The sequence below is a fragment of the Salvia miltiorrhiza genome, chromosome 2 (assembly GCF_028751815.1).
Source record: "Salvia miltiorrhiza cultivar Shanhuang (shh) chromosome 2, IMPLAD_Smil_shh, whole genome shotgun sequence".
NCBI classification, from domain to species: domain Eukaryota; kingdom Viridiplantae; phylum Streptophyta; class Magnoliopsida; order Lamiales; family Lamiaceae; genus Salvia; species Salvia miltiorrhiza.
The window spans coordinates 71820382-71839780 of NC_080388.1; the positions used below are offsets into that span (position 1 = coordinate 71820382).

The window sequence follows — 19399 nt, forward strand, 5'->3', positions numbered from 1 at the left end:
TACATAGGGATACTGGTAAGAATATGGATGAATGCTACTGCTGAATATGAATATGAATAAGAATTCGTGAATTGATTCGAATATGGGTGAATTGGTCTATTCTTACCAATTATACGAATGGATGAATTGGTTGTACATAGGGGTTTGGGTAGGAATATGAATAAGAATTCGTATTATACGTGAATTGATCATAAGATCCATGGTTTTGAGAAGAGGGATCGAATTCGTGAGGCCAAAGTAATTCATGGTTTATTTTATATATTTTCGTTCAGTTCATGGCAACGGAAGCAATGAAAATATTTTATTTTATATATGTTGCAAATACAATTTTATTTTCTGTTGATAATTATATTTCTCCAATCTCCCATTGTGTTCTATGCAAAATTTAGCGATTTTTATTGCTAAAAAAAAAAAAAAAAAGGAAAAACAGTTTCAAATCTTCTCAATTCAGTGTTTAATTGAACTTATTTGTATTATTTGAGTTCATTTCGATATACTCTGCCTATATATATTTTTTTTAAATAAAAATAATGATATATTTAATGTGTTGGGATAGGCGTATTAATTTCTTAAGGATCTTCTCCCTACGGGATAGATATTATTACGTCTTAAGGATCGTCTCCCAACTATAATATTTATTGTTTGTTATTTATTAAATGAATTGATTGAAAAATAATTATGTATAATTATCTATTTTTCTTTTGATAATTGAAATTATTTCTTTTCATTATTTGTTATAGTTTGAATATGTCTGATATCAACAAAAGAGAATTCACCGAGCTTGCTCTTGATGGTGGTAACTATTTGACTTGGATTTGGATGTTGAAATATACCTCGCCTCATGTGATCTGAGCGACGCTATAGTTCCAGATTCTTCATGTAGCTCCGCCCAGAAGGCGAAAGCTTTGATTTTCTTGCGTCATCATCTGAATAAGGACTTAAAAAAATGAGTACCTTACTGAAAAGGATCCTGTTGTCCTATGGCAATCCCTGAAGGATCGCTTTGATCAACAAAAGGCCATTATTCTCCCTCAGGCACAATATGATTGGCTGAATTTACGCTTTCAGGATTTCAAGTCCGTGATTGAGTACCATTCTACCTTACATCGTATTGTGTCACAGCTGAAACTCTGTAAGCAAGAAGTTACAGAGATTGATTTGATAGAGAAGACTCTATCTACTTTTCATGCCAGTAACCTTGTACTCCAGCAGCAGTACAGGGCCAAGAATTATACTAGGCATTCTGAACTCATTTCTGCTTTACTTGTAGCAGAGAAGCATAATCAGCTTTTGATGAGAAACCACAATGCAAGACCAGTTGGTTCACAAGTAGTGCCTGAAGCACATGCTACCACTTATAGAGGTGGTCGAGGGAGAGGCCGAGGAAAAGCAAATTGGTCCCAACGTGGTGGACGAGGTTGGTCCCATAGAGGAGGTCGAGGTCGTGGATACAATCATGTTGCTAGATTCCAAAGTCATGGAAAAGGATTTCATAAGACATTGCATCCACAAGAAGCAAGTACATCTCAGCAAACTCCAAAAACATAACAAACTTGTCACAGGTGTGGGTGCGATGGTCATTGGAGTCGTACATGTCGCACCGCCAAGCACCTCGTTGAAGCATATCAAATGTTGCAAAAGAACAAGAAAGGCAAGAAAATTCGAAGTGAAATACATCATGCCAGTTTGCCTGAAGCAAATTTGGAGTTTAATGCCGATGATGATGATTTAATGCAACTTGATCTTGAAGATTATGGAGATCAAAAGTAATTTGATTTGTTGAACTATTCAGACATTTTAGGATTTTATTTATGGTTCATGTTTTTATTTGCAAACTATTAGTAATTTAGTTTGTTTTTGTGTGTTTGCAATACTTCAAATTCTATTATTATTGTGACCTATTTGCTATCTTTATTTGTTATTTTCTTGATTTATATTCTACTTCTTTGCTTTTAGAATGTCAAACTCAAACTTGCAACCCATGGAGAATGAAAGTACATTGTGTCTAGTGGATAGTGCCACAACACATACTATACTTACTGATAGAAAATATTTTCAAACTCTTACTGAAAAAAGGGGGAGCGTCACTACAATTGCAAATGACAATATCCTTATTGTCGGCTCTGGAAGAGCTTCTCTAATACTCCCTATGGGTACAGAATTAATTATCAATGATGCACTTTTGTATCCACAATCAAAACGTACCCTTCTTAGTTTTAAAGACATCCGATTAAACGGTTTTCACATTGAAACTGAAACCGATAACAATAATGAATTTCTCCTCATCACTCAGAATATTGGATGTAGGAAACAAATTCTTGAGAAGTTCCCTTCTTTCTCCTCTGGGTTGTATTATACTCATATTAAATCTAACAATCATGTTGCGTTAAGCATAAAATTTAAAGACCCAAAATCTTTTATATTATGGCATGAACGATTGGGTCATCCTGGGCAAAATATGATACGTCGGATTATTAATAATGCTATTGGGCACAATATACAAACAAAAGATCTATCATATTCAAATGAATTTGTTTGTGAAGCATGTGCAAAAGGTAAGCTTATAGTACGACCTTCTCGTACCAAAGTTAAATTAGAATCTCCTTCTTTTCTTGAACGAATTCAAGGAGATATATGTGGACCAATTCACCCGGCGTCCGGACCATTTAAATATTTTATGGTCCTGATTGATGCTTCTACTCGATGGACTTATGTATGCTTATTATCTACTCGCAATAAAGCATTTGCAAAGCTTATTGCCAAAATAATCGAATTAAGAGCTCAATTTCCTGATTACCCAATAAAGTCCATTCGAATGGACAATGCCGGTGAATTCACATCAAAATCTTTTGATGAATATTGTATGTCATTGGGTATTAAAGTGGAGCATCCTGTTCCATATGTCCACACACAAAATGGTCTAGCTGAATCCTTAATCAAACGTTTAAAACTAGTAGCTAGACCATTGCTACAAAAATCAAACTTACCTATTACTTGTTGGGGTCATGCGATTTTGCATGCTGCAAATTTGCTCCAAATCCGACCAACTGCATATCATGAATATTCCCCAATACAATTAGTACATGGTAAAGAACCAAATATTTCCCATCTGCGAATATTTGGTTGTGGAGTTTATACTCCAATAGCGCCACCAAAACGTACCACAATGGGCCCTCAACGTAAGCTAGGTATATACGTGGGTTATGAATCTCCATCTATAGTTAAATTTCTTGAACCCATGACTGGGGATCAATTTACTGCCCGGTACGCTGACTGTATTTTTGATGAAGATCATTTCCCGACATTAGGGGGAGACAAAAGCCCAACTTCAACACAATGTCGAGAAATTTCATGGAATGAAAAGAATCTTCACTATTTAGATCCACGTACTAATGAATCTGAACTGGAAGTTCAAAGGATAATTAACTTGCAATATTTAGCAAGTAATTTGCCAGATGCATTTACTGATCATAAAGGAGTGACAAAATCACATATTCCTGCTATGAATGCACCACAAAGGATTGAAGTTCCATATGGACAAAATAAATCAGCTGATAATCCCGAACGCCAGAAGCGTGGGAGACCTATTGGTGCTAAAGATAAAAATCCCCGCAAAACAAAATCAAATAAGAATATGATATCACTCCAACAACTTCTTGAAGAGGATCATCCTGTAGATGATATTCCCAGTACTTCTAAAAGTGCACTAACTAATACTGGGATTGCGGAACAACCAGATCATAATATAATGGGAATTGATAAAAATCTGGTTGATGTCAACATTGAAGTTGCTATGAACTTTATAAATACGGGAGAAACTTATAACAGAAATGTTATTGTAATAGACGATGTATTTGTCTCTACAATTGCATGTACTATTTCAAATGATAATCTGGATCCAGAACCAAAAACAGTAGCACAGTGCCGGAAGCGCTCTGATTGGTTGAAATGGAAGGAAGCAATTGAGGCAGAGTATAACTCGCTAAAGAAAAGAAAAGTTCTTGGTACTATAATACTTATACCCGACAATGTTGAACCATTGGGATATAGATGGGTATTTGTACGAAAGAGAGATGAGAACAATGAGGTGGCAAGATATAAAGCGAGATTAGTAGCTCAAGGGTTTTCGCAGAGACCTGGAATTGATTTTGATCAAACATATTCTCCTGTTTTAGATGGCATAACATTCCGCTATTTGATATCTCTGGCATCATCAATGAATTTAGAAATGCAGTTAATGGACGTCGTGACTGCATATTTATATGGGTCACTAGACGCTGATATCTATATGAAAATCCCTGAAGGATTCAAAATTCCTCATATGAAGGAAAATGAAACTCGTGACATGTATTGTGTGAAATTAGAAAAATCGTTGTACGGTTTAAAACAGTCGGGAAAGATGTGGTATAACCGACTTAGTGAATTCCTCTTGAAGAAGGAATATGTGAATAATGATATATGCCCTTGTGTGTTCATTAAAAGATCACAAAATGGTTTTTGTATCATTTCTGTTTATGTTGATGATATAAATATAATTGGAACACGCAAAGAGGTTGAAGAAGCTCGTTCATGCTTAAAGATGGAGTTTGAAATGAAAGACTTAGGTAAAACCAAGTTTTGTCTCGGCCTGCAGATCGAACATCTCCCTGAAGGAATTCTTGTACACCAGTCAACTTATGTGAGTAAGATTTTAGAGAAATTCTATATGGATAAATCACATCCACTTAGCACACCTATGGTTGTCCGATCACTAGAAGTAGATAAGGACCCATTTAGACCTAAAGAAGATGATGAGGATATTTTAGGACCAGAAGTTCCTTATTTGAGTGCAATTGGAGCACTACTTTATCTCGCAAATTGCACAAGGCCTGACATAGCATTTGCGGTTAACTTGCTAGCAAGATTCAGTGCTTCTCCTACACGAAGACATTGGAATGGTGTTAAACACATTCTTCGTTATCTTCAAGGTACAAAAGATCTTGGTTTGTTCTATCTAAGAAACCAAGACATGACATTGGTAGGCTATGCGGATGCTGGTTATTTATCTGATCCCCATAATGCTAAATCTCAGACTGGTTATGTTTTCCTCTGTGGTGGTACAGCTATTTCTTGGAGATCTGTTAAACAGACTCTAATTACTACATCCTCAAACCACTCAGAGATTATCGCTTTACATGAGACCGCTAAAGAATGTGCATGGTTAAGATCATTGATACAACATATTCGCGGATCTTGTGGTATTGCAGATGATAAATCTCCCACTGTTCTATATGAGGACAATGCTGCTTGTGTTGCACAAATGGATAGCGGGTATATTAAAGGAAATTTAACAAAACATATATTACCTAAATTCTTTTACCCGCATGAGCTCCAGAAGAGCGGCGAAATTAAAATAAATAAAATTCGCTCTTGTGATAATCTGGCAGATTTATTCACAAAATCCCTTCCTACGTCAACTTTTGAAAAACATGTTTATAATATTGGAATGCGTAGGCTTAGTAGATTATTAGTTTGACGGGAGCGAATTCATTATGCCTTGAAGGTGTATTTTTTGTTGTACTCTTTTTCCCTTACTAAGTTTTTTCCCATTGGGTTTTCTTAGTTAAGGTTTTTAATGAGGCAACAAATGCAACACAAAGTTATACATATCACATGTACTCTTTTCTTTGACTGTTTTTTCCCACAGGGTTTTTCAGCGAGAGAGACATGAACATAATCAAGTAATGTCCAAGGGGGAGTATTGTAAATAATATTATTTACAATAAATATTTAATTTTTGAAAAGTTACGAATTTTCACTTATATTCAATTTATACATTCTATTTAATTTTTATATAAAAAGTTGGGTTATGTTTAGTGGGAAGAAGGGAGTAACCTGGTCCGTCTTAGATCAATTAAGTACTACTCCCATAAATAATTATTGAAATATTTGTTGTAAAATACACGAACCTTCAATAAATTTTGATTTTTCACATGACCTTAAAATTTTTATTAAAAAATACACTATTTTTTGATTTTTTTTTTCTATTTTTTTCACGGTTATGAAATAACCTAAAATAGAAGCAGAAGCTAATTTTAAAACTTTTAACTTAGATTTTTTGAAACTTAAATTTAAAGAATTTTCAATTCACGGATACACTATGTCACTTTATTATTCTTCACACTTAGGTATCAAAAAATTTAAGTCAAAAACTTTAAAATCAGCTTTTATTTGGGGTATTTCATATCTGCGGGAAAAAAAAAAAAAAAAAATTGGAAGGTGGTGTATTTTTTTTTTCAAATTTTAAAAGTCATGAAAAAAATCATAATTTGTTGAAAGTTCGTGTGTTTTACAACAAATATCTCATAATTATTCTACTTTATTCATGTTAATGCATAACAAATACTTTAATATGACACAATATTTAAATCATAGTCCCTCCGTTTCTCATATTTGTGCATATCTTTCTTTTTTGTACGTCCTTCAAATTTATGCACACTTTATTTTTGAACATTATTCCACACATAATTTTTACAATTTTATCTTCATAACTCACACTATTTACTTACAATTTATTTAATATTAATATCTTTAATGTGAAACCATTTTCCACTATCAATACTCTAAATAATTTTTTTATTAAAATTCGTGTCATGATTAAACTATGCATATTTATGAGCGAGACAGAGGAAGGATGTCATTATTTATGAGATATAATGATAAACTACGATTTAAATAATTACTAGCACACGCCCACTCGTGCGATGCACGATCAATATCGAAATTGAACGATATTTTAAATAAATAAATATGCATATTAAATATATACTATAATTTAAATATAAATATAAATCTAAATAAAAAATTTAAATTATCCACAATATAATTTCAATAAAAAACACGAATTTCAAAATATATAAATTTTCAATTTTGTTGTATTTTCAATTACCAATTAATTGATTTTTATTGATAATTAAAAGAAATTATAAAAGAGAAAGGAGAGATAAAAGATGAGAGAGAGAAAAAATAATTTTGTAACTTTAATTGATAATAATTTATTCGTTTTAAATTTATTTTTTATAATTTTTTATCTCAAATTAAAGATCTTTTCGTTATCTTTAATTTAACATCCATGTTGAATATCTTTTTATTAATCAAAGTTGACGATTTTTATAAAAGAATCAAAATAAAAAAAGAAAAATAAGGAGAGATAAATTTTGATGAGAAAAAGTAGCCGTTATACTGCTCTTTTATATATTATATAGATATAGATTCTACTCCGAAAAACTCACTCGGCCCACCCCCATTCCCCACTACCATCGACGAACATCGCTCCTGCCATCTTCGCTCTCGACAAACTTAGTGCTTGAATGCACGAATGAATTCGTTTCGTGTATTCGAGCATCTAGATCAACAAACGGAGCATGATGATCTGGTGGCGGAGAGAGGAATCAAGTTGTCAAGGAGCTGCAGCGGTAATAGCTAGTCGTACGGTGGCAGCAGCTAAGATTCATGTACACACATTACAATCCATTTTATAAAAATTAAATTCAATAATTAACTCGGTATATATGCACGGTACATCCATTATAATTAAATTCAATTAGGTTAGTACAACATATTTATTTTAAATTAATTCAATTATAATTTATTAGTCTTTAATTATGATTTATTAATTCATAATTATAATTTATTAAATACATCTAAAATTTAATTAGTGCGAAACCAAATTTTGTAAAACAATTTACTCCATTCATGATTCTTTACGCCAAAAACCACGAGTCTACCGGTGACTAAAAATTAGGTCACTTTCATCAACTTAAATGTTTTAATTAATTTGTGCGTAGCGAAGATAAACTGCAAGCATTCATAGATGTGCTCAAAAATCAAAATACGCCATTCAATTGTTTTCTTCCCCACACTAGTAGGAAGCGCTTCATGTCTAGTACTATTAACTACTCCTAATCGGCTTTTGCTCCGAGAATGATATTGGTCCGATTGTGGTTTATACCGACTCTTTGCTAGCAGTGCACGTGGTTCACGAAGATTATAAAGGTATGGACTCTTTGTGTGTGATGATTTGATCGAGGCGTTTGTGAAGGCAAAAGAACGCATTGTTTTTTATTTTAGGCATGCTCGTCGCGAGGTCTGATGGTGTAATGATCGGGAAGCAAGATTTTCCCTCTTTTCCCTTCTGGCTTACAGATATTGTTCATCGTGATTAATATATATATTTTCTTTGATTTCCCCTCAAAGAAAGAAAGAAAGAAAAAACTAATTTTGAAAATTTGTAATATTAACGAATCTCATAATCATAGGGCGACACGTTTGAACTCTAAATCTCAATGAATTATATGATCTCATTCAACATAACCAAAAATATATTTTCTTTTTTTTTTCAAAAAAAAGGTTAAAATTGAGAATTGATTTTATTTCAAACCATACATTAACATATGATATTATACCCATAAGTATGATACACTGGATCTCACGTATTCGGATCGAGCAGTGTCCCAACATTTTTTATGCTTCACTTAGACCTCCTTGACTTCAACGGCGCCCGCCTTGACCTCCTCTTTGACTTGATGGGCGGGCTTCTCCTTCTCTTTCTCCTTCTCCTTCTCCTTCTCCTTCTCCTTCTCCTGATCGTCGTCTTCAATTTGGAAGGCGTCGACGGGGTAGGTGCGGAAGAGGCCGGTGGGGGTCTTGAAGGTGATCTTACCGGTGGGGGGATCGTCGACGTAGATCTCCCTGAGCATGACCCAGAGAAGAAGCTCCTTGGCCTTGACGCCGGTGAGCTTGGTGATCCGGTTGGGCTGGATGTGGGCGGTGACCTCGGCGGCGTACTGCACGGGCTTGCCGATCTTCTCGAAGCGGTGCTCGCACTTCTTCTTCTGTATGAGCCACACGAAGCCCGTCTCCTTCACGTAACCGACCTCCACGATGTCCTTCAGCGGCAGGAGGCCGTTGGGCAGCCCCATCTCCGTCAGCAGCTGCTTCGATTTGGCCTTGCAGATTTCGTCGCCTTTGTACATCTCCGACGCCGCCGCTCTGATCTCGTCCGTCACCAGAGACATGTTGTTTGCTTTCTGTGGTGGTTTTGAATGAATGCGTGTGGTGCAGTTGGGATGCTAGGGAGGGGTGTGTTATATTATATAGAGGGATGGCTACACCTCATTTTGGTGTGTAAAATATCATGCTGTATTAATTGTATGGTTTCTATCAATACCTAGCTACCAACTACTTTATGATTTTTGATGTAACTATACTACTAAAAAAATTACTAATCAATAACTATATATATATATATATATATATATATATATATAGGGGAAGGCTAAAATAAGAACGCTTCTTAAAATATAAATTAGGAACAATTTTCAACTATATATATATATATATGATTGGGTACTGTAGAGAACGAAGAACAATGAATAAATCTATAAATTTAACGAATATATCGCATAACTTATGAATATGTGTATTCATTAAAAATACATAAAAAAATATATCAAAAATCTTGCCTTTCTCACGATTCGAACCCAAGCCAAAACTTATTCATAAGATATTAAGATACATTGATTTATTCATCGAAATTATAGACTTATTCGTAACTTTATATTTATTCTCCGTTCTCTACTTAATTTGCAGTTCTTTATGGATCTTCTCCCTATATATATATATATATATATATATATATATATATATATATATATATATATATATGACAAGAGAAATATTACCCTCCTAAATACGGGGGATTAATAGTACGAAGTAATTATCGATGTATGTTATTGAAAATGTACACAAATGCATGGTTAATTTACAAGCACGTACACAGCAAATTTAATCGAATATATTCCTTGTACAATTTTCTAGGCTACACATATAATACATTAGTGAAATTTAATTCACGAGATAATATCTCATTTTAGCCTCTTTTTTTATATATAAAAGAAAATTGTAGCCATGTAGATAAAAGTACAGAAATAGCAGTCATATTGGACTATTATGCCCTCACAAACTTAAACGAGTTTTGTGTGTAATCAAAATTCGTGTAACATTGTAAATAACATTGTTACACAAATTATAATTACACATAAAAATCGTGTAAAGTTTATTTATTTATATGACTATAATTTTTTATGTTTTTTTTTAACTAGAATAGAGTGTTGCCTCTTAAATTATCCATAAGAGAACAAAAAAGTGATTTGTGTCTCAAATTAAATGATTTTAATGAATAAATAAATATCTTAAACTTATACTCCGGGAGGATAAGGTTTTTTTTAGAGGGAAACTTATGAGTTAATTAGCTTGATATTTTTTTGATTTCTCATACCCGGGAGGATAACATGTCCCAATCATATTTAAAAAAAAAATCACCAAAAAAAAATTAAAGATCACACGATGATGAACTCGAACCCAAAACTTCAGGCCTTGAGCCAAAATTAGAGTATATATGGTTAGAAAGAAATTCGAGGTAACTTATTAGTTATAAGTTGCAATTTGAGATTGCTTAATATATAAGGTAGTAGTAAAAGAATTAGTTACGGACTTGCAGAATTAATCTGTAATTAACGAGGCAACAAGTCATTTTTGGTCAGCTGGAAATATATTAGTAGTGGTCGTTTTATAATATTACTCTATCTGTCTCTTAGACATCTTTCTCTTTTTCTATTTTTGTCTGTTCTCAAAATATTTTCCTAACCTATTTTTGAAAACAATTTCATTAATTATTACTCTTACAATGTCACGTTCTGTGGGACCTATTAATTACTCTTATAATTTCATTTTTTGTGGGACTCATTCTCCACTTATCAAATACACAATTAAAATTTATGTCGTCTTTCCTTAAGAAGATGTTTGGCAGACATGAGGGAGTAAGATATAGCTGAAACTGTTCAACTTTACCATCAAATTCGTTCATAATTTCTCTAACCAAAGTCCTTAAATGTAGATGGGATCCAAATTAATACGCAGATGGTGGACATCATTTACCACTGCGCTGTACACATTTATGGCTTATTTCACTAGCTTGTTATTCATTTTGGGAAAAATTCTCAATTTTCATAATTACCAACCATTAACCAAAATGAGAAAAAATTATCTTCATTTGCGAGTTTGAGGAGTACTACAATTTTTTAGAGTAATTTGGTGATTTATGACTAAGGAGATCTTTTTTATTTTATTTTTTTTGCGAATTTTTTATCATTGAAAATGGGTATATATAGCTATTTTCGGCAGAGTCGTCCGACCCATGAATTTCCCAAATCTAATAAAAATTGAGGTGTACAAATCATATCGAATTACACAATGTACCACGTTTCTTTCTTATTCAATCTGGTTTTTAATTCCTTCTCTTTTTTGAGAGGGGTTTTTAATTCCTTCTTAACATTTGGCATTCGTTGCAACAATAAACACTCATCTGTTTCCAAAAATGTAAATTAATCTAATCTTTTTTTATTTCAAACATCCTAAGCAATAATATTTTATTCATATCGGCAAATTGATTAATCTCAATCCTTTAGCAATAAAAGCCGCATTTGATATGGACTAATATGTACTCCCTCAATCCTTTAAAATATGCATTAATTTTGTCGTTACATATTTTAATAAATACTAACATGAGTGTGTTATGAGTAGAAAAAATAAAAAATTAAAAAATTGTCGGTGAATCATATGTGATAAAATTGTGAATAAATTGAGAAAGTGGGAAGCAAATAAAGAATTTATGATGAATAATGTTCAAAAATAAAAGTATACGCACTTTTATAAAATGTATCAAAAAATATTTCTGACAAACGAAGTGAGATAACTTTTTATTGGGTTAAGCTCAATAAGGCCACGGGAGCCAAGAAGAAGAATTAAGGCCCATGGTTGTCATTTTCCAAAGGCCAAGTATTTAAATTTGTTGATAACGAAGCACAATTCAATTGATAAAATATTTTTCTTAGGTCTAAAGTTCCGTATCTCCTACTAGCTCTATTCCCTTATCCGTTCACCTTCAAACTACTTTAAGCAAGGTAGCTATAGCTTCCTACCTCTGTTTATGGGTTCTCAATCTAGCTCATCAACATCACTACTAGTGCAAAATCCATAATTTGAATGTGTGTAGGGCTGTAAACGAGCCAAGCTACTCGTGAGTTATTCGACGTTCAACTCGATAAAAGCTCGATCGGTAATTAAATGAACAACTAGTTTAGCTAAACAAGTCAAGCTTGAGCATGACGAGAGCATGACGATACTCGGCTCGTTAGCTTGTGAACAAGCTCGTTAAGTGATTTATTTTAAAAACATGAGATTATTCATTAAATGTCTTACTATATTTTTACTATATTTAGAGGGTGTTTGGCTAAGCTTATTTTAAAGAGCTTATAAGATGTAGTTTTCTAAGAGCTTATAAGTTGTCAAAGTGTTTGGATAATTGAGGTTATAAGCTAGAGAGAGAATTTTTTTCTAGAGAGAGATTTTTTTTCTAGAGAGAGAAAATATTTTTTTAGAGAGATAAAATCGAAGAGAAATGAACTTGAATGATATATGATGAAAATAAATAAATAATAAATTATAGTTGAAAAATATTTGTAAAATAATTATTATATATGAGATTATAAAAAAAAATAAGTTGGGTAGAGGAACTTATTTTTTTGGGAGCTTAAATTTGAAGCTTATAAGCTGTTTAGGAGCTTATTTTGCCAAACACTTTGATGGAGCTTATAAGCTCCTGAACAGCTTATAAATTGTTTTGAAGAGCTTATAAGCTCAGCCAAACACCCTCTTAGTAATATATGGATTAAGTATCTTATTAACATCATTTATTTACAAAAAATAGTAAATATATTATATTTTTACAAATAAAATAACTTATATATTTGAAAATTAACTTATGTATTAGAAAAATAACTAAAATTTTAAATTTAAAAATTAAGCTCGATTAGACTCGACACTATATTCGACTCAATTAAAACTCGATCAATAATTAATTAATCAAACAACTCGATTAGCTAAACGAGCTAAGCTTAAGCAAGAAACTATTCGGCTCGACTCGACTCGATTACACACCTATTTGAATGCAATTTCTCCTAAATAGCAAGCAACAGTTGTCGGGTCAAAAATTATGAAATGATGAAACAAAATGTGGGCCAATTTTGCCACTTTTCTCTAATTACAAAACTTTGTTTTACTAATAATTTTCCCAATCGATGGAGTTCACGTATCCCGCACGAAACTTTTCAATCAAAAGTTAAGATTCCCGGCTATAATTGGGATTAATGTAAAACGCAATTAGTTTTAGAATACAATTAGGACCTATATATATTGCAACCACTTTCCTGTTAAAGGTTTACCTTTTGAATTTCTCCATAAATCGATACACATACACACACGTTGATGATCAATGTATTATATATTGTAGTTATTTGTTCATATTTTCATTTACGAATATGTATAAATTAAAATTGACTTTAATATAAGTAAAAAAAAGTGTTGCATCATGCATGTGTGTCTCATTCCAATTGCAACACACAAGTCAGGAAGAGAGAAAAAATGGGACCTGCGTTGCAGCTCATGTTTGAGCATAGATATAAATTATCACATTTATATATCTTTTTTATAGTTTTGGATATCACATCTCTGTATATCAAACACAAGTAAATGTAATTGTAAATTGCATGTAACAAGTAAATCAAACACAAAATCAGAACTTATTATCAAATTAATTCAACTTAACAAGAGACAGCAATATATGTAGGAGTGGTACTGATTAATCGATGGTACATTATAGTGAGTAATTAAGTTCGGTAATTAAACCTCCTTGACTTGAATCGCGGGGGCGACGGCGGCGGGCTTGAGCGGCGGCTTGTCGTCTTCGATCTGGAAAGCGTCGACGGGGAAGGATCGGGAGAGACCGGTGGGGCTCTTGAAGGTGATCTTACCGGTGGGGGGGTCGTCGATGTAGATGTCGCAGATGGTGAGCCACATCATCATCTCCTTGGCCTTGACGCCGGTGAGCTTTTTGATCTTCTTCTGCTCGACGTAGGCGGTGACCTCGGTGGCGTACTGGACGTGCCGCCCGATCTTCTCGAACTTGTGGTCGCGCTTCTTCTTCTGGATCAGCCACACGAATCCGGTGTCCTTGATGTAACCGACCTCCACGATCTCCCGCAGCGGCAGGAGCCCGTTCGGCAGCCCCATTTCCGTCAGCAGGAACTTCGATTTCTCCTGGCAGATCTCGTCGCCGCGGTACATCTCCGACGCCGCCGCTCTGATTTCCTCCGTGATCGCAGACATCTTACTTTCTCTCTCTTCTCTTAGCTAGAATTTGCTGGGTTTGCTTCGCTTTTCAAATTAATTGCGGAGGTGAGAGCGGTGGCCACCCTACATGGATATCAGCATCATATATATAGATGCCAGCCAATCAAATTTGCCCTTCATTTTCATTTTTATCCCCATTATGCCCCTCCCATTTACAGTTTTTTTTCCTTTAAAATTATTTATTCATTTCGTAAAAAATAAATCGGATGTCGCATTCCAATCTCGCGAACACGTGTTTTTTAATTAGTGTGAATATTTATGTTGGTATCAGAATATTTAGATTATCTTCAATAATTTACTACTCCCTCCGTTCCACTAAAATTAATTTATATTTCATAAATGAAAAAATTTAACCTTTAAAAAAAGTGTGAATCCTACCACTTTTAACAAATTTACACTTTTTCCTTAATTCTCGTGCTGAAAATTTTTGAGTCACTTACAGTAGGACGGAGGAAAAACTATATTTAATTTACGATGGATTCTGCGCTACTCCATCACCAATACTACTCCCTCCGTCCCATAAGCTTAGGCTGATTGGGATTTTCACAAAGATTAAGAAAAATCATTGGAAATGAAAATATATAAGTAAATTTCCTAGTATGCCCATATTTATTACTTAATGATGTATTAAAGTGAGAGTAAATTAAAGAATTAAATAGGGATATAATAGTAAATGAGTAAAAAAATATTACTTTTTATGGAAACAAGCCTATATAAATGGGACATTCAAAAAAAGAAAATAAGCCTAAGCTTATGGGACGGAGGGAGTATGTTCTATGTTATGCACTCAAAATGAATATTTTGAAACATTATTTTGTATTATTAATAAAACGTAAAATTTATTTGAACTAGTGCAAAATAAATTTCATCATATTTAGTTATTTAATCTTAGTACAAGTAAAATTTAAAAAAAAAAATACTACAAAAGATATAATGACTAATGTTTAAGGCCAAAAATCTAATATTGGAATTCATGAGTGAAAGAATCTAGCACATTTTTGGAGGAACAACACAATGGCTGTTGCACGCTATTTTCCGACATTGTTGGAGATGGCCTTACAACTCATTATGCAAATGATTGCGGTTTTGATCATTAATATAAAACAAAACAAAACAAAACAAAATGCAAGGTGGGTGCTGCTTTACAATGAATCTATCAATTTAGGAAGAGTAATGATCTAGTTATTTTCGGTACAATGATTTAAAAAAATATACTATTATAATATAAAAATATGTGAATTCGTATTTATTCTAGTGAAATTTAATGATTTAGAGAAAAAAAATACAAACCAAATTAATTGGGACAATTCAAAAATAAATACAGATCAAGTGAAATAAGACGGAGGAAATACTTAATTTGTTATCATAAAATTATTTATTACTCCGTCCGTCCCATGAAGCATGACACAGTTCTTTTCGGCACGGGAATTAAGAAATTGGTATTCTGTGTGTTAAGTGTGATAGGTGAAAAAAATGAAAATGTGAATATAGGATAAATTTTTTGCTATTTTTAGAAACATGTCATGTTTCGTGGGACAGACCAAAAAGAAAATTGTGTCATGTTTCGTGGGACAGAGGGAGTAATTTACTCTCTCATTAACATGGGTGTGTGCCAATATCTGAATTAGCAAGGTTAGGTTTAATAGTTGAAATGAATTTAGAGTGTAAAAGCTTCATGTATAGGCATATATTGATCTGCCTAATTACTGGTAAACTAACTATCAGCTAAGTCGCCCCTACGACACTTGCATGGTCACAATGTTTTAATTTCAATGTCAATATTAAATTGGAAAATTGAAGGTCGGTTATATTAGGACTTCAAAATGTATAATTAATAACGTGTCAGTATATGGATGGTCGTGTGTTCGTACACTTACCACAACCTATAATTTATAAATAAAATAAATTAATTATTTATAAATGGTTTAATGTTAATTAGTTGTTTAAGTAACTAATTTAAATGTAATGTAGCCCTTAGTAAGAATTTAAGGGCACGTGATATTTTAAATACTTTGAGCTACTGATTTCAAGATGAGATGGTGATATGATGCTGATGCTGTAGTCTATTTTCATAAATATATCGAACTATTAGAAATGGTCTTTTTTTTTAGGTAAGTAATGGTCTTATTTAAGAAAATGAAATAGGCAATTTCGCTTATTAGTGAATCAGAAATGATTGGTTTTTATTTATTTATTTTTCTTATTGCTGCAAACGGGCTTAATTAAGTAAAATTAATTTAATTAGTTTAATTATGCTTCGTGTACCGACTAGGAATACTGATAAGACACCTGTAAACCTATATGTTAAAACAATCAATGTTATAATAATAATTTTGAAAAAGATAGGCAAGAATTGAATTTGTATATCAGCATAATAAAGGAGTGGTAGAGGTAGTTGGGAGGAGTGAAATAAAAACAAAAGTAACTATTATTGTGTAGTTGGGAGGGAGGAAGGGGCATCAACAAAGAGATAAGAGTAATTATGTTTGAGACAAAATAGAGATAATTATTGGAGGGGTATAATTTTAAAGATTAATCTAAATAAATAAAAGTAGCATATGTTATTCATTGTTTAGTAACATGAGTTTGAATCATGCAATACCCGAAGATTTTTGGTAATTTTTACCATTTGAGCTAATTTTGTTTGATTCACATTTTGTTAAAAATGTTAAATTGGAAATATCATGATAATGAAGATAAAAATATTCGTCATATATCTTATCAATTATATTAAATAAACATTTAATTTTAATATTAATAAAAATAATATAATTCCATTAATAAAGAAAATGAAAAATATCAATCCTTATCGATATGTCATTCAATATACATGATTACATATACACAAACAGATTTATTGATCGTGCATTCGTGTAAATAGTACGTTATGCATGGTATAAATAATATAGAATTTTTCATATACAGTCTGTTAATTTATAAGATAATTATCAATATAAATAATAAAAAAACACATTAAATCATAAGTTGACTAACTATAATAATTTAATCAATCCAAGTATTATAGCTTAGTAGTATTCCTTTATTTGTAAGAGTGGGTCATCTGATTATGAATTTGAATCCCTTCATCCCCAAATAATAATTAAAAAAATAGTGATTTAATCAAGCATATATAAATACATATTTGTGTAATCTAATTGAGTCGTAATTATTACATATAAAATGGGATAATATAACTTATATAAATAGTAATATACAAAATTAATTATGAACTATAGTCTAACAATAATTTTATTATTTAATTATTTTAATAATAAAAAAATACTCATAAGGGGGCGTCTGAAAAATATACTTATAAGAGGACATTCAAGCAGTAAAGACCTATAGAGAGAGTTATGGTTCAACCTCCGTTCCCCTTCCACATACAAAAAAATTACAAAACAGTGTATTAGTGTACAAATATAATTTCGACTAAATTCACTCATTTGAATTCTCTTGTATGGATTATTCTATACAAATTTAAATAACTTTTTTATAATTATATTTTGAGAATAATATTTTATTTTTATATAAAAAATAAGATCATTCAACATAATGAATATAAAATAATTATTTTATTCTTATATGCAATCTTGTCAAATGACCACCAATTTAATATTGTAAGCTTCATGACTATACTATGAAACATTTATTTTGGTTCGTCTCAAATTTTATCTACGAAAGTAAATAAAATTTGTGTTAAAATTATTACAATCAATAAATTGGTGTATTTTTTTATATTATTACAGTTTATGTTAAAAATCAGAATTGGTCCAAAGTTTGTGTATTTATGCGCCAATAACGCATATTTTTATTTATTTATTGAAAAAGTATGTGACGAATAACGATCACAATCCATTAACCAATGGTTATAAACTTAAATTTAATACCCATTTGATAAATCAATGATAGTTTTGGAGGAAAATTTCTGCAACCAAATTGTTTGATTTAATATAAATTAAAAGTAGTTCAAAATATTTATGGATAATACAACTATTTACCTTGTCTATTATTAATCTTCAAGATCGTCCTATTTTTAAATGGTTGAGAATGATTCCTAATTAACGCAATCAAATTTTTTCCAATGAGGCCTAGCGTTCAAGTGACAAAGTTGGGGCATTCAAAGACTATCATTTGTGAGAGGTTTTGGATTTTTTTTTTCCACCTTTGTGTGGGTAGTGGTCCCGTCTGCATGCGATCATTTTTTCACATTTATATGGTGTAGAGAGGTCATGCCTGCATCCGAATGATTTATTTGATTATATTGGATCGAACTTGATCCAATATACATTAGAGTTTATAACATTGGATGACATTAAATTATAAGTACTTAGAGTAGATGGTAAAGTTTGTTTAGGCTGCCAAGTGACGAAGCACGCCACATCAAATTGAAAGATTGATGATGAGCATTTATGCCATAGCATTAATTTCTTGGATTCAAGCCTATATAGCTTAGTTAAATTAACAAATAAGATATATCATTGGCTCTAAATTAACGTTGTATGGTGGGCATATATATTTAGAAAATAACTTGGCCAAAATATAGCCATTTTTTTGTGTAAAATTTACCATCAATATTCGTGCGCGAATGATAGTGACTAGTATGTACATATTGGCATAAGAGTTTATGTCATTCATAGTACAACAGAACAAAAACGTCATCTTGATCGATGAATGCAACACCCAAATTTGAAATTCATGAACAACAAATTAATTTTTTTTTCGAATACATTAAATGTATTAACTTTATAGAAAAGTGCATTATTCTCACATTTTCATGAGAAATATAGTTCTCACGATAACCATAGTATAATTATATAAGAATAATTTTATTTTTATTATATCAAAATAATTATTTTAAAGTTGCCTCTTGTTAAATTCATGTTAGTGCAAGCACTGATAGGATATTTTGCAATCATGTACGCCAATAATTGAAAGAAATTAATTAACTATACTTGATATTCACGTATATATATATTATAATAAAATTATATGTTTACTGTTTTTATAATTTTTTATATGATAATTAAATTAATATTTACTATTATATATAAATATATTTTCTGTGTATTTTAGGAATGTGAATGCTAGTTGGTGTATACAAACTTGATTA

At 31.8% G+C, this 19399-nt stretch overlaps 4 protein-coding genes across 5 annotated transcripts in view; 1 reads left to right on the forward strand and 3 right to left on the reverse strand.

Annotated features, from left to right (window-relative positions):
* LOC131008955 (uncharacterized) overlaps positions 1-19399 on the reverse strand; it is a 984029-nt gene that overhangs the window by 454795 nt on the left and 509835 nt on the right. The window lies entirely within an intron of this gene.
* On the forward strand, positions 748-1548 carry LOC131009953 (uncharacterized). The gene is made up of 2 exons (XM_057937350.1): positions 748-843; positions 967-1548. Exons 1-2 carry the CDS (start codon positions 748-750, stop codon positions 1546-1548), a joined length of 678 nt encoding a protein of 225 aa, XP_057793333.1.
* LOC131009040 (uncharacterized) lies at positions 8322-9224 on the reverse strand. Its single transcript, XM_057936244.1, has one exon. It carries the CDS (start codon positions 9054-9056, stop codon positions 8514-8516), a length of 543 nt encoding a protein of 180 aa, XP_057792227.1. The 5' UTR covers positions 9057-9224; the 3' UTR covers positions 8322-8513.
* On the reverse strand, positions 13661-14374 carry LOC131009043 (uncharacterized). The gene has a single exon (XM_057936248.1). The coding sequence runs from the start codon at positions 14263-14265 to the stop codon at positions 13780-13782; it is 486 nt and encodes a 161-aa protein (XP_057792231.1). The 5' UTR covers positions 14266-14374; the 3' UTR covers positions 13661-13779.

Coding starts and splice junctions, on each gene's coding strand:
- LOC131009953 (XM_057937350.1), top strand. CDS start 748: ATGTCTGATATCAACAAAAGAGAATTCACCGAGCTTGCTCTTGATGGT. Junction 844..966: donor TGAAATATACCTCGCCTCAT/GTGATCTGAGCG, acceptor CTTACTGAAAAG/GATCCTGTTGTCCTATGGCA.
- LOC131009040 (XM_057936244.1), bottom strand. CDS start 9,056: ATGTCTCTGGTGACGGACGAGATCAGAGCGGCGGCGTCGGAGATGTAC.
- LOC131009043 (XM_057936248.1), bottom strand. CDS start 14,265: ATGTCTGCGATCACGGAGGAAATCAGAGCGGCGGCGTCGGAGATGTAC.